The sequence below is a fragment of the Seriola dumerili genome, unplaced genomic scaffold (assembly GCF_002260705.1).
Source record: "Seriola dumerili isolate Sdu_G_001 unplaced genomic scaffold, Sdu_1.0 BDQW01000003.1, whole genome shotgun sequence".
Classification (NCBI taxonomy): Eukaryota; Metazoa; Chordata; class Actinopteri; order Carangiformes; family Carangidae; genus Seriola; species Seriola dumerili.
The window spans coordinates 6,277,314-6,299,116 of NW_019174258.1; the positions used below are offsets into that span (position 1 = coordinate 6,277,314).

The window sequence follows — 21,803 nt, forward strand, 5'->3', positions numbered from 1 at the left end:
ATCATATGGTGGAAGTCTGCTAAACCATAACCTCTGGAAATGGAGGTTGTTTGAACCAGTGAAATGTTTGGATGACTCAAATGCATGGAATTACCAGAGCACATTTTCTTTAGTCTTACTGCAGTCTTACTTGTATTATCTGACTCAACAAGAAAAAAACAATGTCTGGTGATCCACTTTTAGAATATATTCTAATACACACTACATTTTGGCTACACACAGTATTACAGTATATTCCATTCATTATGTTCCAACGTTTAGATCTAAAGGAAAGAATTTGGGTAAACACTGTGTGCTGTTGAGAGAAGCCATGAATCTGTAAAGGTTAGAGAAGGTTATTACTGCAGGTTGACTGGTGCAAATCCCCAGAGTGTCACGGAAAATTTCGGTTGAGAGGGTGAATGAGTAACTCTCCTCACCTTCAACCACTACTGTCAAGGTGGCCTTCAGCAAGGCACCAACCTCCAACTGCGCTGGTGGAACAGTTCAGTAGCAGTCAGTAAATATTTGGATGCAAAGCTGAAGGAGATCATTCACTCACTCACTCACTCACTCACTGTTTAAGTCTCCCATTCCTTTTACTACATTTGTGAAACAGTGTATGAGGTGCTCTTATTTTGTTGATGTTTCTCACGGACAGATTCTCTTTGTGTTTGAACAATGAAATCTTCCTGATTTTCGCAACTGCTTCACATCTCATCAGCTATTATTTGTGGCACATGAATGCCTTGGGGGAAACCAAGGATGTAATGTAGCAGCTTGTGTTTGCTTAAATTCTCGCTCCTCTAAGTTTGGTAACATATGCTGTGGGGTGTGATTGGCATGCATGAGAAATTAACTACCGCAGATGTACATGCTGAGATGAATATTGACAATATGTGACTTTCATTTTAGTTAAAAAGACTGTAATTGTGAAGAGTGTCCAGTTGCTCATGGACACAGCTTCCAAGAACATTTCATCAGTATGTGACTTTTCTATTTTGTTCCAGATCTCCAGTGTAATGAGTTCAGATATTTGCACTATTTGAGATAACTCCCCGACACTTACAACGGCTTAAGGGTTTTCGCATCAGTGGCATTAAATATATGAAGTAGTCCACCATTTTGTGTCTCGTAGACAAGGTGCCCAGGTGTCCTGGCATTCAGGCTGGTGCACAAGATGGTACGATACCTGGCATCCGCAGAGTCTCGCCAAGACTCTGGTGGAGCAGATTCTACACCATCTGGAGCTTGCCTACTTGTGCCACCCCACCCAAAGCCAAGAAGATGATTGCTATCAGCATGATTACGCCTTTATTAGATTAGCCTTGCATTGTTTACAGGATGGTGGCTCTGCCCATTCCAGCCTTGAACAAATACGTCCTTCTGAGAAACCAATGGGAGGGTGGCGTGGTCAACTCGACAGCTGCTGAAAACAATTCACTTATTATGACATAAATGTGTTACTGTGGGAGGAAATCTTACAAAAATGGTTTGACTCTGATCTTCCGCAGTTTATTCTTCAGTGATGTAATGTGTCTTCTGTAATGGTCAGGTCGCTTAAGGTTTATTCAAGTGTGAACAGGTTATGTGAACATTTCTCCTTGATCAAATAGCCAAAGAGCCACGCATGTGAAATAAAAAAAGACACGTGTGGCCTCTTCCAGTGACTGAGCAGGAGCAGATATGTCAGAAACGAGGAGGTGACACGTAAAAAAAAGTCTCCCCCTGGGGGGTAGCTCTAACACAGCACTGAATCTACCACAGTAAATGCTCTAGGACTGTTTTGTACTCGTGCTTGTAAAGGGAGCCAGCCAAGAAATCCCTCACCTCATATTATCCTACAGCATCTACTTTTCAGGAGAAAGAAACTGGGATAAAAAACAAAAAAAAAAATCCTTATAATCTGTAGGACTTTTATTGTGGCATAATTTGTTTCTTCCCTTTATTCTTTGAGGTAATGATGGATGCTCAGTTTGTATGATAGCTCTCAACAGGAGCCATCTTCACCCAACGGTTTCAGTGAGAAAGTGATGTGGTTTAATAGGCTGTAACTGGTATTAAAACAGATAAAATATTCAAATTCTTCTGTGATGAGTGCAGCATAATCAGTTTTGTAGCCACAGTGAAAATGGAGCCATTTTGCCACTGTTGCAGCTCATGTTAGCGCCACGCCAAAGAATGAAGACATGATCAGAGGAGAGAAATGCTCTGCCAACGTCTGTCTCCTCCATGCCAGTGCATGGGGCGAAGGGAAAGGTAGTGGGCAGAGCCAACTTTCCACTCCAGCTGGAGAGCTGGTGAGAGGCATTGTTTCTCTCAGCTCCTACTGTCAGCCCTTGTAGTAGCTGGTCTGTAAGACTAGCCCACTATTTCAAAATAGCATTGAGCCACCTTGCCAAACACTTTAATGGCCTAAATGCTGGATTCTTTCACACTGCCTGGCAGGATGGAGCTTTTGTTTTTCCAATCTTCAAAATATTCACCTACTATTTTCTCTCAAATGTGGAGCATCTTATCAGTTAAAGGAAGGAAATTGACTAACTAATGTGCCTATTTAACTGAAAATACTGAATTTAATTAGAATTTTTATTTATATCTCACACCTTCACTGGTGTCTCAGGCCATTGATTTTGCTGAACATGAAAGCAGCATCCTCTACAGTGACTCCCTTCATTGCCATGTAAAGAGGAGTCCATCAGTATTCCAGTCACACCTACAGCTGATGGTCAAGTCACTAGTTCACAGAGCTTCACTGTCCCTGTCTCTGTCAATGATGTCTCTGACCACACATACCCTTTTGCTCCGGCCGTCACCACCAAACTTTGCTTGGATTTTTTTTTTTTTTTTTTATATATACAGACATCACCTTTCATAAGTGTAAACTAACACCCTCTGTTGGCCAAGTCAGGGAGTTCAGATATCTGCTCAGCCTTTCACTCAACAATGTCACTTTATGCATGTAGAGCGGTGGTATAATTATTCATTGCAGTTCTGTACCTCTTAATTTATTAGTTTTGTTTTACTTCATTTAAAGGCAATGCATTGATTCAAAGAGCACATTTCATTCAGAGCTGTCAGAAAGTATGAAGATGTGCAGTGCAATGATGAACTATCTTGTTTAATTGACAGAATAAGCTGAGTTATTGAGTATAAACCCATCTTACTTTTATGACGTGTTACCTTTTTTTTTTCTTTTGCGTGTTATGAAGTTTAACAGAAATGCAATAAATGAGTCCATACGGATACAAATCCATTTTATATATAAAATAAAAACTCCCACCTCTTTCTTTGTGCTCTGTCTCCTTAGGTCCAACTGGCTGAAGCCGTGTTGCGGTCATCGAGTGGCCCTGTGGCAGGTCTGTCTGCTCAGCGCTGGCTTCAACTGTATCCTGGTGGCCTGTGTCATCCTGGTGGTGCTTTTCCTGTCTTTGGAGCTGCTCATAGACACCAAACTCCTACAATGTAAATAGTGTGCATGGCTGCTTATTTATTTCTCCTATTTTGACTTTTTTTTTTTTTTCTTTTTAAATTAAGAAGATGTTTGCTGAGCATGCAAATCCAGCAGTGCACCTTGTGGAGCTCGTAGAACACCTGGGAGGCATCCAGTGCAACACGCAGCAGCGGCTCCACCGGAGCAGTAGGGAGTTCTGTACTGTAGTGTCCTTGAGCAGTAAACTCAATCTTTTACTAACTCAACTGCTGCTGTTCCTGCACTGTATGTTACCTACACGTCAACAGGGTCAGAACAAGAGAATTTCTTCTCCAAAATCAAATATGTTAATCTTCTGTGCTGTACATCTACACTGGTATATTTGTAAACCCGTGATAAAGACACAAAGTTTAGAGGTTATGCCTTTTCATGGTCGACATAATGAGATAAAAGGAAGGGCAACTGTGTTTTTTCTGAGAATTTCTAAATCAATCTAATAAATAAACTTTACTACAGTTCAGAGGGAAATATCCTACTTTTCACTCCATTACATTTCTTTTACAGCTATAGTTACAAATTATTTTCAGATTTTTTTTTTTATTAAAAACTATAAGCTATAAAAATAATAATATACGATACAATGTTAATTATTAAAGTAGTGGTTCCCAACCTTTTTGGCTTGTGACCTCTTGGAAAACAACGTTTACTCAATGTCCCTTCTCACATTTCATATGATGATTTGTTAGTTTCCCTTCAAAAATTCTGAGATGGTTTTATTTAAAATAACAGTTTGAAGCCCAAAAGTGGGGAAAGTATCCAATAATTCAATTTCAATATCAGAGAAAAGTAGTGCAGATTTTTGTGGCCATTTTTCCTTTTCTTTCCGTTAATGATATTTTGACCCTTTACATTAGATTGATCTTGTGACCATTTGAAGCCTTTAAACCATTGGACAAAAATGCCTAACTGTATGAACTAGCTCTACCTTGTTACTGGTGTTACTTACACACTGATGCAACAATGTTAACAATCTAATAATGTCAATACATCAGTCAGGAGCCACTTTACTGCAGAACCAGAACCCGTTACTTTTGATTCTTTAAATATATTTTGGTGATAGCTTTACTTACTGTAAGTATTTTTACATTGCTGTATTGATACTTAAAGAAAAGGATCTGAGTGCTTCTTTCACCACTGGCCTTGTGTGCTCCGCCACAATCATGTGTATGCATTTAGTGTCCACTCTTTCCATCACTGCTGTGTGCAGTCTTGCCACTCACAGAGGCGCTGGTGGAGCAGGATGGTAAATGGTTGTGATGGAGAGTGATGGAGAGAGGTGATAATGAAGCAAGTCTCTTGTCTATGGCAGCAGGCACACGTCCCCATCGATTACTGGCCAGCGTCCAGCTCTGATGATACCTGAGTCTCGCTGCAGGGACTGGTGGGTCTCTAGTCACTTCAGATCTGTTGTAATCGAGTGCTTTGCCTGCTGCCATGCCTGCAAGACAAAGAGAGGAGTGGGCAATAAGGTGGGAGTGAGTGAGAGAGTGCACAGATAGATTAGTGGCGCAGGACAAGAGTAAATACAGGTTGGCACTGTGGATTGATGGATGGACTCAGAGATATTGATAGAGCTAAAAATGCTGATGGACAGAATGTCAAAGACAGAAACAGTAAGAGCAGTGATATTGGTGAAACTTCAAAATGAATTCAGGTTGGAAAAAGTTTTTCATTCTGCTACACTTTCTTAAAGAATATAAAGTATTGTATCTCCACTGAATGAGAGGGCCGGGACACTAACCTACAGAGGCTAAAAACATTTTTAATTTTGAGTTTATTTTTTTTAAATCTAAATTAATTTGAAGGCTCACCTCAGAGATATAGGAACACCTTGATTTCTTGGATCGTCTCTTGCAGGCTCCTCTTTAGAACTTAACATTTGTCCCGTTTCTTCTCTCAACAGTTTCCAATGCTTTTCAATTTGCCAGCATTATCCACTGGATCAGCCTTATCATCCTGTCCCTCTTCTTCTCTGAGGTAAGATGTGTCCATTGGGGTCCACAGAACCATATTTCTGGTACTACCATTACAGTAATAAAAATCTTCCTTGTGATTCTATTTTCTTGTATGATGTTATTTGGTCACCAGAGTACTTCAGGGGCTCAAGGTCCCTGATATTTGAACTGACACATCGCATTTCTTTATAATGCATGATTGAATTAAACCAAACTAAATGTTCTTTAACTGTAGATTAGGTCCTGTCTCTGGGATTGCAAACCAAGTACAGGCCTTAGGGAACTAGAGTAGGTGGCTGCCTTTTAATTTCAATTATTGCCCATTATCCTCCAGTCTATCGTCTAGTCAGAATTTAGCTTTAGCCTCAGAAATGCTACCTCAAGGCTGGATGGCTGGAAAAATGTCTATCGTTTGAACCATAATTGTAATTAGTCTTAATAAAATTCAAGCCATTGTTGGATAAAATAATGTCTTATCATCGGGCAGGAAATATGAAAAACAAAATGGAGAGGGGAAAATTTGGCCCACAGGCCTCCACTCCAGTGCAAACCAATTACCCTGACAGCCTCAGCCCCAATGCCCTGAACCAAACATTAATTACCAGTGAGCCAGCAGGAGCAATAATTACAGCTGAGCTTAATGAGCAGTGGGGATGGGGTTACAGTGATACGATCCATCCAAACACCTCGCCCACTGACATCACAGAAGAAGAATCATCTGGGAATGGTGTTACATACAGTAGATGGAGCTTATCACCAGGCGGTCCCTCTTGCACCAATCAGAGAGCAGCATTCGAACATGTGGGCGTAGCCCGTGCGCTTCTCATTTTACACCAGCACTGTTGTCCAACATGTGCTCCAGATGATGGATTAGCAGGACCACTCGTACATGACATCCCATGCTAATTGGAGTGTAAATCAATGGCCCCGCTCAACAAAGAGTCCCACAACCAACAGCATTCACAGAGCACAATGCAGAATTTGATAGGTGATCAGATGACAAGTGTTGTGCCTTTGTAGGTCAAAGATCAATCAGGGAACAGATTTGCTGCAAATATAGCTCCAAGGAGTAGTGGTTTGTAGGACTAAATTAGCTATAAATGCTACTGTTCTCTATCTTTTTTGAGATGTTTCTGTGATGATTTTATGGTTACATGTGTTTACTATATTCTATCTGGAAGCTATTTTGCATTAATCGAACATGGTTACTCTTTTTATTTCTGGCTAGCTTCGGATATAGCATTCTTGCATAGTTATAATTTTACAGTATTCAGAAATAAAGGAGATTTAAAGAAGAAAACCGCATAGGCCCTCTCTCAGTTTTCAGTCTATCTTCACACATCTTGACAAAGGTTGTTGGATGTGATGACAACTCAAAAGACTGAGAATATCACAGGAGCTTTTTATATGTATCAGCACACTCCCTCACCTATCTATTTTAATGCTTTCATTTATCTCTCTCCTGTCTGTCTCAGACTGTCTTCAGAATTGTAGTGCTCGGGATCTGGGACTACATAGAAAACAAAGTTGAGGTTAGTACTGGTGTTCTGTGTCTATTGGCAGATTTAATATCAAGGTTTGAATCTTTTACAGATATTTTGTCAGATATTATTTCTAATTTGGCCACCTGTTCCTATATTATATACCTGTATGTGTATATAATTAATATACTATATATAACTTCGAATAGATTAATATTTTTTTTTTATGTATTTATTTATTTTTTTCCAGTGTTGGGAAGTACGCTTATTCACCTTCTTTCCAAGAGTTAGATGAGAAGATTGATACCACTCTCATTACTGTATGGTAAATATGAAACTAAAGCCAGCAGCTGATTTATGTAACTTAGCACAAAAAGCTTCTTTTTATACAGTTAACTAATGAGCTCTAGAGGCACTGGTAGGTGAATTTTGTCACCCTGGTGTAGAGCCATTCTAACTCTTTGCCCCTGTTTCCAGATTTTGTGCTAAGCTAACATACTAGTGGTGGTAGCTTCATATTTACTGTACACTACCACAGAGTTAAGGTCAGGGCTGGGGGGTTCGGCAGGGTCGTGGCAGGGGCTCCTGGTACCCAACAACATTTGCACATATTTGAATTTTGTATGAGTGCTTGTGTGTATGACCCCCCCTCAGGTGTTTGATGGTGCTGTCATTGTGCTGTCCCTGGCCCCCATGGTGGCCTCCACAGTAGCCAATGGGCCCAGCAGCCCCTGGGATGCCATCAGCCTCATCATCACCCTACGCATCTGGAGGGTCAAGAGGATCATTGATGGTGAGGCAGCCAAAAAATGTGCATCTATCAAAAGTGTTATTAATTGGCCTGTATGTCAGACCGATTAATTTTGTGGGGCAACTCAAGGAAATACCCCATTTCTTTCTTAACTCAAAAGGACCACGCAGATGCATAAAAATCAGCTGGCCTTGAAAGAGCTAAATGACCCCACTCTCTCCATGATTATACAAATTATTTACTATTCAGAGCAATATGGCTATTGATCATCCCTCAGAGTAAATTGCTGCCACTTTGCTACTCTAACTTGTATTGATTACAAGGGGCTGGTTAAGTAGATTCAGAGAGGCTATAATGAATATAGTGGTTGTTCTCCCCTATGCTAATACGGACCGGTTCGATATCTGTTTGGAGGTCACCCTCGCCGTGGGCCTCTGACTGCATACAGGATCTGCGGCACACAGACCACAAAGGAACTCAGTGTGCAATATGTTTATGTCCGACTGGACAGTGGATGAGTAAAGCGTTCTTTTGTCTAATATTTACTGTTAAAGTAATAGTTTGGCATTTTAAGAAATATGCTGTTTGTTGATGTCAGCTCAGACTCTTAATCATACATGAGTACGTTGTTTTAAAGGATCAAATAAATTGAACTATAGAAGACACATCATCAGGACATGATTAATCATTGCAGGAATAAATACAATATAGCTTTCAACATCACTGATTTACTATGGTGAAACACTTTGAGCAGGAGAAGCGTGCTTCTTAACATGCAGCTGCAGTGTTGGTTTCCAGGGAATGAACTTGCGATTTTCCTCCTGCACACCTCGACCTGTTGGGTTTGATCTTTGTGAGTGATTGAGTTTTGTTGTTGGGCAGGCAGCAACACACCTCAGAGAGGGGGGAAAAAAAAATCTCACTCAAACCAATAAATATACAGCTGAGGGACCAGCTCAGTTATCATAGGAGAAGGATTGAGTTCTTCGCAGAATTAGCTTGAATTGTAAAGAGGCAATATTTGTGTCGGACCGATGGGAGTGGAAATACAGAGAACTAGAAAATCAAGTCTGAATTCATTAGCAGTGTGATGTGTCAGATGGGAAATATCAACCTCTCAAACACAATCAGAAAATAGGTGGTCCAACAAAAAAAAACAAAAAAAAAAACACTGTATTTTCAGGGTATTTGAAAACAATCTGCTGCAAAGTAAATTAGGCAAAAAGGGTTTGCTATTCTTGTAGGTTTACATAATGTAGTGAGGCACTATGATTTGCAATATAAGTATATGAATTACTTAATTTTGTTATGAATGTCTTGGATGTCTTTGTCTGTGTTGACTTTAGAAGCCAAATGTAGTGGATGGCTTTGTTGCAGAGCTCTTTGCTTTGGATAAATAAACATGAATGCAATAAAACCAGTTACTTGTCTGAGCTGTAATGATGACAATGCCTTGAGCAGAGCCATTGTACTTTGTACATACTGTATACAGTATATTAGATGTCGGCTGTGGATTGTGATATAGAAATTGTCACAACAAAGCACAGCTAGATGACCCACCACTTTCAGAACACAGGGAAACAGGGGTTTTGTGTGTTGCTGAGCTGTGGTAGTGACGCAGGTTTGTGTGGAGCACGACCTTGTGTTGGCCTCTATGAAGTTGTGGGATCAGCCTTGATGTGAATTACACTGTTGTGCATGGTGTAACACACATAGAGTTTAATCACAGAATCAACACAATGTGCTCACTAACACTCACTGACATAGATACAGTTTGCAGTTCCACAAATTATTACACATTGTGTGGCTCAATACTGAACCTCTGCTTGAGCTTTTCATACTTGTTTGAATTCTGACTGGACTGGACCCATCTGATGTCCCCACTTTTGCTCTGTGTTTATGCCAACATGACTATAAATAGGTATGAGGAGCATGTGGTGATGGCTCTGTGCTTTGCTACCACCCCCCCCCACCCCCACCCCCCACCTCCAGTGTTTCATTCTCATCTCAGTGTTTGGGCAAAGCTGGCAGTTGAGTCTCGTAATGTTTCACATACACAACCACAACAACCACAGAGATATTGGAATAGGATTACTGATGATGCTTCACCCCTTTATGTTGCTCGTGGCAACAGTCCTCGTCAGGGTGTGCAGCTTTACCACGTGTGATATCATGTGGCTGACTGACAAATGTGATGACAGAGGTGTGAGGGACTGATTGTCTGCCAACTGTGATGACAACAGGTATCCAAATTTACTCTCAGCATCCTTTTTTTAGTTACACCTTCCAATCCGGCTCTACAAAGTGTGTCATGTATAAATAAAATGTGCAGTGAGATTGAAAGAGGTGGAGACACCGATTGATCAAGATGTGATTTAAGTGTTTGATGCATCAGTTCCAGCGTGACTGCTCTTCTGATATTTTTGCACATTATATCTTCTATATTTTCCCCAGGAGTTGTTTCATACATTAAATCAATTAAAGTGCTCAAACAAACAAAACAAAACAAAACAACAAATAAGCTGCAGCTTTGTGATGGGGAAAAAAAGAAAAGATAAAAGGTGAGTGGTGCACAGATGATAATTGATGATAAATGATGAATTGATGAGAGAAATCACAGGAAAAACGCAAGACTGATTCAAGGCAGGTCGAAGTTGCTCTCAACACTTTCAGGACAACACTGTAGTAAGGAGGAGGTCATGTCAGACACACTACTTGTATCATCTGGCAACAAGGCTATAGATCAAAAAAATATTCATATTTATAAACAAAGTAGCTTTGAGAATCAGTTGAATGCATCATACTGTGTCTTAATGTCCACAGTTTTATCACGGCCGTTGTTTTGAAAGGAGTAGACTGGTGCGCCTGACTTGTGCTGGATTTCACAGTATGTCACATACATCCAAAAGTTGTTGTGTGTTGAGTAAATTAGCTGTCACTCAGAAAATTATTCTGATCAATGACACTACATATAACTGGAACTGCAAATGCCTAAAACAAGTGTTTGCACTGCAAAATACACTTTTAATGTTTTATTTTTATAGTATAAATTGTCCCTTACCCCAAGTTTTTTTCTGTTTCAAAAGTGTTAAACTGATGAACATTTTGTATTGAGCCCTATCCTTCTTGTCTTCTAATGACACCACCATTTTGGCATAAAGACGGTTTCAGGACGGTGACTTTAGTTTAAACAGATGTTGTACACAGGCCCCAGCTGTCAACCCAGTAAAGACTTTTTGAACAAACTGAAATGACGTGTGAGCTGCTGAAATGTTTTGAAATCACCATGCACCATGACCTCTGTGGAACCTTTTCAGCACTCTGCTACATTCATTCAGTACAGGTATAATGTTACTAGTTACCAGTAATTAATGAGGTCTGACAGACATCTATGGTGCAAAAGACTAATGGTCCACCAACACTGACCTTTGACCTTGATTTTGCCTCAGTGTTTTCAAATTTCAAATTTTCTCTCTCTCTCTCTCTCTCTCTCTCTCTCTCTCTCTCTCTCTCTCTCTCTTTCTCTCTCTCACTCTCTCTCTCCCCCTCTCCCCTCCCTCCTCTTCTGTGTTAGCTTATGTGCTACAAGTCAAAGTTGAGATGGAACTGGAGATCCAGCAGTGTGAGAAGACCAAGGCTGTGAGAGAGGAGCAGCTGGAGCGTCTCACTCAGATCTGCCAGGAACAGGCTGTGAGTACCAAAACACCTTCAACTGAACCTCAAAGTCAGGTTGCATTTCTCATATCTCTATATACGTGCACAAAATTAATTTGTAGGGTAACAGGAAGAGTAAAAAATGTTAGTACAACCAGTGAAAGGAGAAAGTTCTTTTTTCTCAAGAGCAGTATATTGGTCTTCATGCACACAGTCATACATTTAGTAATATTTTTGAAAAAATCTAGGTGTTCTAGGTGACATACAGGAAGTAGCGCATGGTTGGAAAAAGTATCACGCTGTTGTTACTGTTTCTATCTACTGGTTTCTATTTTAGATTTTCTGCCACTTTGGGAATCTGGTAACTATTGAAATCTCCAAACAGTTCACAACCTCATGATGGATGACATGACTTTAAAACTTTTATAACCATATTTTAACCCAAACTGGCAGTATAATACTCAAAAGACAACTGAACAGAATACAACCTTAAAGTCAGTGTAGATGTCGTCACACATTCAATAGCAGAAGTTTCTTACTCACTTCTTTATATTCAGTTTATAATTCTCATTTATGTTATCATATTGCCATCTAATCTTTGAAAAAAAAAAACAAAGAAACAAAACAAACCTGTCTGTAGATCTGTCATGGTAAATGGTTTGCTACAGTAACGGCCATGTTAGAAACTGTCAGCTCATCTACCACCAGAGGAGGGCAGCAGTGACTCACAAACAGGTTGAATCTTTCCACATGTTTCATCATGATTCCTCAGCGCACACCCACTGATGATGATACTATAGGGGAAAATGCACACTAGACCAGACATCAATAATGGATGTATTAATAAATAAATTATCACACAGGAAATGATCAGATCCTTCCAAAAATTCTGTTTTAATGTACACTTTAGGTGATACCTTATCCTGTAGGTTCATAAATGAACTCAGTCAAAATATAATTTGAACAAAGGTAAATTAAGAATACAGCCAGTGAAATATGTTTTCTTTCCTTTACTATATTTACTGCTGGAATGGTTTCCTGTGGGTGGGTTTTGTCCTCAAGGCCAAAAACCTTTAAATCATTATGGAGAGACATCATCACTTTACGTAAGAAAAACATATTGTAATGCTGAAAAACAGTTTATCAGTACCTTGATGTTTTGGAATATGACCTGTTAAGTCAAGAAACAATAAAAAAATAGATTTCAATATAGGCAATTTAAGCAATGGACATAGGAGTTTCATTTGTCTATGCTGAATATCTGAGATGATGTCACTGCCTCACAGTGCTGTATCTATATAATTTATTTTCATCCCAGAGGCTTTTGGAGGAGAACTACGACAACTAAATCCAGTTGCCCTTGATTCAACCCCTCTTTGATAACCATGACCTGTATGACTGAGAATCTCCACAGCGATGTATTTTACTCTTCAGATTCTGTAAATCTATCTAATCTAAGTTATTGAGGTATTAATATATTCATTGTTCATTGCATTGAAATCCATGCAGATCACTGCATGATCACGAGATCACTTCTCCTCTCCTTTCCCTTCTCCCCATATGTGTCTCATCTTTTCACCTCCTCATGTTTATTTGTCACTCCATCCTCCCATGTTATCTCTCTTCTCTCCCCGTTCTGTTTTTCCCCTCCTTTTGCTTCCCACCTGTCTTTTCCTTTCTGTCTTCTGTACACTTTCGTTCATCTCTCTCCTCGAACTCCTCACCTGCCCTTTTTCAAATCCTGTTTTTACTTTCCCTGTTCATTCACACTCCTGACCGCCTGCTTTTCTCTCTGTCTCTTTCACGCACACATACAATTCAACCATCTCCAGTTTGAGATCAGGCAGCTCAGGGCCCATCTGGCCCAGCAGGACCTAGACCTCGCAGCTGAACGTGAGGCGGCCATGCAGATCCACCACGTGTGGGGCAAACAGGGCAGGAGTTTTCAGGTTGTGGAAGGCTTGACACCTGGGGAGTCTGATGATGAGGGCAGCCAGAGAAACCCCAGGGAGCATCATACCACTGCAGGTATAGTATGGTTTCTAAAGCAGTGTTTTTGTGCATTGGGTTGAAAGATACTGGAATTGAAACTGTGTAATATCACATGACAAACTCACAAACTGAAAATAGGTGCATACAAGACAAAGCATATAGCATTAAAAATATAGATAATACATAACATGCCAGGTGCAGTGTTTGCTTGAGAAAGCAGAACGACAAACCAAGAGAGAGGTGCAGCATAAAGTATGTACATAATTATGTGGAACAAAAAGTCTTGAACAGTGTAACATCAGGTGAACCGGATGCCGGAGCAGTGTACAGTTAATCTGAAGCAGTAGCCCTGGAGCATCTTCGAGGCCAGGCTCTTAGCCCCTCCGTGCTCACACACAACACCCATCTGACCGTAGGCGCTTTGGGATCAATATGAAGGGCAAAAAAGCTTTTAGGATCTGGTGAATCCTGGAGAAAACAAGCATGTTCTCCGACACTACGTCAGCCAGCACAGGCTTCTGTCATGCCCCAACTATCTCTCTTACCACCCCCCCTTGTGGCAAGGCCAGCCAAGCCAGCCCAGACCACTTGGGCTATTTCAGGTACAGAGTGCTCTGTGAATTGGGCCTTGTTAGTAAGGAGTGGGCTCCTGTCAACATCTGTTCCCCTTCACCTGCAAACCACAATAGGGCACCAGGAGGCTCCACAGCAGCCACAAAATTACCCCAAGGGCATAGTGGGAAATCTGGCTCTCAGAAACAAGTGGGGCTTTTTACAGAAACATGGTCACTGGGATGAGCACTTAGGCCACAGAGCTTAAGGCAAGTCAGGTCAGCTCAAATCAAGTCAAGTGTATTTGTATTGCCCAGTACTGCACACAATTTCTCAATGGGCTTCTCTCTGTCTCACCTGCAGAGAGCCATCGAACTATCAGGAACTCTTATCAAGGCAGTGGCCTTTTTATGATGACTATAATGACTGTCTCGGGAGATTGGAGGTTTTGTCACCTCAAAGTACCAAACCATGTAGATTTAAAGAACATCCAGGGACAATCAGTGTTAATCAATGAGCCGGTTGAGTTTTCCCCTCAGATGCTGAGAGAGGATTGTCGTGACAGAGCACTCAGTACTGCAGCACAGTAACCGTAAAAGAGACTGGCAACAAAGAAAGATAGAAGAAAGATATTTAGAAGGAACATTTCAAATTGTGTATGTATCAAACTGTCTAAACAAAAGCCTTGCAAACATGACAGATATTTGCAAGGTAAGACATTAGACAAAGAGCCATGCTAACAGGTCTGTGAGGCTAGCGTCAGCATAATGGTCAGGTCCAGAGTCATGGACCGATGGACCAACAGACCAACATGCATCCCTATAGCCATGCTGATGAATCTCCTAAACATTAAAGCTATTATATTGTCGGATCAAAGGCTATTTCTTTCTTTCTTTTTAAAATCCAAAATAGTAATTATCTAGTTCCCTTAATCTGTTTTAGCATTGGCTGCAGTGGTTGCTAATCCTGGTGGGGTCTACCCCCAACTAATACCTCACCCATCAAAATTATAGTTTATGTTTGAACTGAAAGAACCTCAGCATGTCGCCTCTCCTTTTCCACAGACAGATGACAGCCTGGTAACTTGACTGTCACAGACTGACGAGGGGAGCCTTTTATGTATGCTGGACAGCCCATTCTTTTTTTCTTAAGACTCATGTGTTATTAATTGTGGAGTGATTGTCTCAGTCTTGTTTTAGTGAGTGCAATGCTTCCTCTCCAGGGGTGGCTCAGGGATTAATATTTTAGACTGAAAAATAAATGAAATTACCCATCAGAGTCTGCAGCATGTCCCTGGGGACGGGGGCTAGCACTCAGGGTACTCTGGGTTCGCACTCAGCCAGCGGACAGTGAGCTCAAGACCAATCAAGCGAACAGACGAGCAGAGCAGATCACAGCCAGTCACCACGCACACTGAGGCCTGCTAGACTGGAGGGATCAGAGGCTGAACAAAGAGCTCCCACTCTCTCTCATTCTCCCCCATTTCTCTTTTTCCCTGAAACCAACCCCACCCTGTCCCAGTTTATTTCTGGTGCACTAGGGTGCAGCTAATGCGCAGCGTAACAGTGCGTGATCACCTCTAAATCACCTGTGTCCTGGGGCAGAAGTCATCTCTGTCAATATTATGTTGTAAACATAAGAGATATTTTCCATTTGGACTAGTTTGTGCTGTTAACAACGAAATGGACCAAAGTGCCTGCAGAGAAAAAAGGTGTGAAATCAAATTTCAGTCAGTCACATTATATTTAACCCTAATTTGAATGGTCACCTCCTGCTATCTAATTACAATTGCTGGTGCATTTTGAGTTCACACCACATATACATATATATATATAAGTCCAAACAGTATTTGCTATATTTTTTTTTTGTGTAATCCAACTTTTCAACAACAACCAGACACTGCAATAAAAACTGGTGAAAACAATACTAATTACAATAACGACAAGCAGAGCATCCAGAACATTACAGGGCAGGACAGACAAGAGCAACTACAACAATACAAACTGTGTGGTGTGGGTCAGTGAGTGTGTTAATACCTTACTTTCACTGTGTTTGTCTTTGGTCATAAAGAGGTGAGAGGTACAGAATAAAGAGAAGAATCAGAGCTGGAAGAACCATGTTTTAATCAGATTTTGAACAATTAGAAAAGACAATGAAGATGTCTTTTGTGATGTTGTTGTGATGTGTAATGTAATATGAGCAGCAGTTTATTTTACATGACTGAGATGGCTGAAATTACATTCACTGATTGAATTTATGGATGTAGCCCGAGGTTCAATGAAGAATGGCAACATTAATGGCCATAGTGGGCATCTTTGCAAAGTATTTCTTTGTAGCTATTTATATGAAAGAAGAATGTACAGGTAGTGATATATATTAAAAAACACAAATTAATATTGCTTTGTCAGAACTTTGTTATCTGAAATAATAATAATAACAACCATCTCGTCATTTCGTTCATATTCATTCATTTTTAACTCAGATCCAGTTGTGCATGACGACATGAACAACTACATCAGCCAATACTACAGTGAAGCAAGCAGTGGTAAGGGACTATAAACACTATGAACAAGACATCACTATACACCACTTCATATACATATAGATACATTTATGTAAAGCAACTACTCTGTTTCTGAGGCAGATAAGTCATAAGTCACTGAACACAACTTGATAGATTCATAGATTTGGCTGCATATAAAACACAGATTACTGTTGTACCTTGCAGAAGATTTGATTGGAGAGAAAATATTTCAATTTTAACACAAAACATATGTTTATTCCTTAAGTCTTTTCTTATGATGGCCTTTGATTAATGTTTTTCATTGCGTTAAATTTACTGTGACATTCATTCAAAATTAGGAAATTTGTTGAGTAACTATCTTGCACCTTAACCAAGACAACAATTCAGTCAGTTTTGGTTTTTGTCCATATGGTCAACAGAGTATACTGCTGTGTCTTTTCCCTTTAAGTGTGCTGTGTGTAAGATAAAGGGCTAATTTGTTGTATCTGTTTTTCTAAATGTATACAATGTCTTTGAAGATGCTGCGGCCTCTGGCTTAGGCACTCGGATCATCACCATGGCAGCCATTGACGTTCACCTCCCCACCAATACAAATCCTGTTCAGTCAAACCCAATGCTGGCGATGGAGCGGGTGGGCAGCGCTGTATGTGACGCCTCCACCAGCATATTACGGTCCAGTGGCAGCGTGACGGCCCGGCCCCACAGCCTGAGTAGCCACACCCCGGCTTCATCTATGACAGACTGCAGCAGCAGCACAGCTCATGACCTCAGTCTGAGCTACAGCTCTCATCGCTGCTGCCCTCCTTCCTTCTCAGGCCAAGACCCCTGCAGGAACCCCAGCATGGTGGTGCAGGAACTACTCTCCTCCCTTTCTGAGGACTCCTGCCTTGCTCAAAAGGGCCTGGTAGTGGACCCTGTCAACCTTAAGCTTCCCAGCCCCACAGGCTCAGAAAAGGCCAGCCCTGAGCTGGACAACAGAATAAACATCTTCAACCGCAGGAACCAAGAGGAGAGGCGGGGCAGGGGAGGGGGTTGTGTGCTGCTGCAGACCAAACCACTGATCCACCTGCAAGGCAGCACCACTGAGCCATCCCTGGACGAGAAGTACCGGCTCCTGGGACCAGCTGACACACCTCTGGGCCACATGCCTGATACATAAACTACATTTACACAGAAACAGAAAGTTTTTTGTATCTTTTAACTGCCACCGTGTTTGGCATATATCTGACTTCTTGTTGCAGGTTAAACCTCATGAGAGGGACCACATAAGATTTCAGAATTGGATTTTTCTGTTGCTGTGTAAATCCAATATTAGCCAATCCAGAGCCAAGCTTGAACCTTCGCTTCCAGCTAACACTGATGCTCCTTAACTTGACGTGTTCAGAAGTCAATAGTAGAAATGACAATAACAACTCTTAGGCCCTTTGCCATACTGTCCAACCTCCCCTGTTCCTCTGTGATGGATTTTTTAAATCAGAAATGTCCTGAAATAGCACAACAAAGACAATAACATCCCAGTAACGGGGAGTCCAATGTGTTCTTGGACACATTTTTCATCAGGAATTCTCACTTTGAATAGGTCCTAAATGCACTGAACTTTAAATGAATTAAAACCAGCAAGGGGCCATTCAAGCCTATACTGAACAAAAACAGTGTTGCAAACCACACACCGTTCTCTGCAGTTAAAAGGAGTGTTTTTTATCGCATTGTTCTTGTTATTCTGTTGCTTTTCATATGTATTATCAACTTTAAACATGAATCATGCTGTCTTTGTTCAAACAGCCACAGGGTACATAAGACTGGCTTAACTTTTCCAACAGCCAATTTAATTTTTTTTTTTTTTTTACCTTTGGCTTTCTGTCACCTGTTTGTTTGAAACCATGGAACATCTGACTTTATTGTTATTGTGTGGATGAAATGAAGAGGTAAGTGATTGGATTCTTCAAATAATACTAGATTGGAGTGCTTGTAGCATGAACCTTTAAAAGATATGTGCCCTAAATGGCAAGCAAATTCTTTGCACTTTAATGTTTACAGACACTTTTGTAAACTTGATATGGGGGAAGTTATTGCCAAATGCAGGTGTTGTCATTTGAATGAAAATAGCAAAAATAAAAGTTAGTATTTCCTTAACTGCTCCTAGTTTACTGACTTTTATTAATATTTTTGTTTTGTCATTTTGTTTGATTTGAAGTTTTACCAAAGATGCTGCAGCAGGATCAGACACATGCGTTTAAACATGTGATCCAGTGAGGTATGTATGTTTGTTCTCTTGTGCTCATTGTTACACAGTGCACTGTACAACATTGTTTCATCATTGTCCCCTTATTTGCATATGATTTTGAAAAATCTGAATTATTTAAGGTTATTAACATTAGAAGACCTGTCACAGCAACTGCTAATTAGTCAAGTCATTGTAAGTGTGTCGTGAGAAGAATCCGCTCCCCCCTAATTACCCTCTCGTATCATTAATTCAGAAGATAAACTGCTGTACCATTTTGTTGCTTGTCAAGTGTTTACAAGTATCCAGAGAATATTTTAATTGTTAATAACTCTTAAGGCTGCAATTAATCTATCAACACAAGTGTTTTTAGGTTTGAGTATTAAGTAGTTTGTGGAGCTACTGAGGATTGTTTACAATAGCCTTGTTTAATGCATTTGTAAGTAACACAGTAGGCTACTGTACATACTGTACATATTATCAAGTCTATAAGAATTCTGTCTGTAGCTCTTGGAGACACAAAACTGAACACTCATCCTGTATCATCCTGACACTGAATATCTGTCTAAACTACTCCAAACCACTCTTTGGGCCAGTAGTCAATATTGGAGGCCTCTTGTGTGAACTGTTTTCTTTACAGATTCTTTGATAAAACAAGAATCAGATTTGATCTGATTTCTGATTACTGTTCTTGTGAAGCGATATCAGCAGTAGCCAGGTGTAATCCCGGAGCTATGGGATGCCTACTGTAGGTGGCTCTTTTGGTTGAAACAGCCTGGTAGCAGTGTATGTCCATTGTCTCAGTTTCCTGCTGTACTATCATAATAAATAAGAGAAATATTAAAGCAAATACAAACAATAGCTTTATCAAAAATGTACTTGCTCCTAATAGGAAGTTATGGTTTATATTTAAATGAGCTAAATGCAAGTTAGACGAATGATCACTTCTTCAAAGCCTGAGTCATCTGTGGAACAGCCGAAAAATCTAGATACTGTAAATAACATTTTTAAAACCTAGAGTTAAGTCACTCCACGTATGTACCATTGGTATCAGTTGAGCTGAACATAAAACCAAAAGCTTGTAATGGCAAACATTACATTGTTTGGAGTAACTCAAAAAAGTTCTCAAAACCTTTTTTTTATCGTCTTCAGCATCAAACTGAGATGTTGTGGCTTATTTGAAATGAGCCGACATGTAGGTTTATAACTTGGATCTGCACACATCACATCAATCTAGTTTACAAAAACAACAATGTCTATCGCATGCCATGGAATGAGTAAATAAATAATGATCTGCTTGGCTCTCGACCCACACAAAGGACTCCCGTTGAATATGGGTGCCAAACCCTGGCTCAGCCTCTGTCTGTCACGGCTGCCTTGGTATTAATGTCTCAAGTGGAGGTGCTGCGCCTCTAATCTGAACCCCTTCCAGCTCAACCAGCCATGTAAAGGGGGGGGGGGACTCATAAGGTTCAACTTCCAGCTCTCCCCTGAGCAAAACCGCTCAGTGATGAAATAGCTAAATTATTTGTACTTGCAAGGCATCTCTGAGGAAGTCAATTTCGCTACTAAAGGTGGACAAAACATGAGATGCCAAATACCTTTCCTATACAACTAAATTGTAGGCTACATGAAAAGTGTGCCTAAATGATTCATATATGATCCCAGTTTGTCAATACGTATCATACCAGGTCAGTCTGAGTTAAGTGTTGAATTTTGACAGGCGGGGACACGGAGCAGACCTTTAGGAGACATGCTAAGAAGTAAATTGCTTTTGGGACCTCTCCAACGAAACCAGAGGTGCAGTCCCTGTCACACTCACAGGAAGCTAAGTGAATTAACAGTGACCATTAGACACTTAATAATTGAAATGTTTTAATAATGGCACAGAGGGAGTCACTTTAACCGCATTAACATTACATGATCACTGTTTTCATTCTCATTAACGGAGGGAAACCGATGACCTGTGAGATAACATTTACATCTACCGACTCATAGGTACAATAAGATAACAACCTCCTTCCTTCCTGCTTTACAATAAATAAATCACTGTATAACACTGTCACTGTTACGGTTGTAAAAAACAAGTCCATGAGAAATCATTTATTTATTTAAATTGTTAAAGCTTCCATTTTCTAATTCACATAAAATTATTTTTGTAGACAAAAGCACACAAGTCCCAGTTTGGTGGTCATGTTATGATAATGTGGCCTATAATATATACTGTACAGTCCTATCTTCTCTGTAAGGGCTGCGCAGATCAAAAACACAGAAACACTTACATACAAACCTATAACCAGGTAGACATTATACTATACTATTAACTACTACTAATATAATATTAACTATGTCTTTGTAGAGACAGTTAATATCACTACACCACTTGTTGTTATCTTAACTTAAAGCACTTTCCTCTCACCAACTTGGCTTCTTATTCAAAACGATGTCTTAAATGTACCAGCTACTTTATGTATGTCACCGTTTCCATAGCTGTTTCTCTAAGCAATATACACTATTGTTCATAAAGCTGTTTCCAGTTGACAACATGTGAATTTAAAGCAGCAATAATTACTATTTTTTTTATTGACAATGGAGCTCATGACTACTTGTATGTGAAAGGGGTCACTCATAATGCAGAGATATTTCTCCTGGCTTTGCAGTTCCTCTCAGCTCTGCAGGCTTTGTTGAGCCTTGTAGCTTATTGTTTTGGTCTTCTGGCTTGCAACTTATACTCTTTTTGTTTACTTTCGCTCATTGTGTTGTTTGCAGCTGCAGCATGCAAAGTTAGCGTCTGTGTTAGCTAGTGAACATGTGAGGAGAAAGTGCAGACCACAAGAAAGAGAATGAAATAGAGAATTGAAAAATTGTATCCACAAATGAATGATAACGTTGCTCCATGTCTTCAAAATAAGCAACTCTTTGCTTACTAGTTCACCATATTAACTTAGTCTATGTTCAAAGGTAATAATATGGACATCAGGGTTGTTTTTGCTTCCCCCAAGTGGCCAAAAAGGAGTTATTGCAGATTTAATCCCATTACCTTTTTGTCAAACTATTGTTAGCTGTCAAGCTCCCACTGTGCATTTTAGTAAGTTGGTATTTGTTGTATGAATGACTCAACATTTTAGCGAAGTGCCACTGAAATGTACTGAAAATGGGAAATATTACAAAGTTTATTATAAATGTATACTTCTGCCTTCT

At 40.1% G+C, this 21,803-nt stretch overlaps 1 protein-coding gene across 1 annotated transcript in view; it reads left to right on the top strand.

The window, feature by feature from the left end:
- The window catches only part of LOC111220859 (transmembrane protein 266-like), a 47,819-nt gene extending 29,239 nt beyond the window's left edge, over nt 1–18,580 (top strand). The window contains exons 4-11 of the mRNA XM_022744113.1: nt 3,290–3,444; nt 5,376–5,449; nt 6,903–6,959; nt 7,563–7,701; nt 11,234–11,349; nt 13,146–13,341; nt 16,340–16,402; nt 16,900–18,580. Coding sequence (XP_022599834.1) covers nt 3,290–3,444; nt 5,376–5,449; nt 6,903–6,959; nt 7,563–7,701; nt 11,234–11,349; nt 13,146–13,341; nt 16,340–16,402; nt 16,900–17,540 — 1,441 coding nt within the window. The 3' untranslated portion in view covers nt 17,541–18,580. The remainder of the gene's footprint in view (nt 1–3,289; nt 3,445–5,375; nt 5,450–6,902; nt 6,960–7,562; nt 7,702–11,233; nt 11,350–13,145; nt 13,342–16,339; nt 16,403–16,899) is intronic.
- Nucleotides 18,581–21,803: the final 3,223 nt, after the last annotated feature.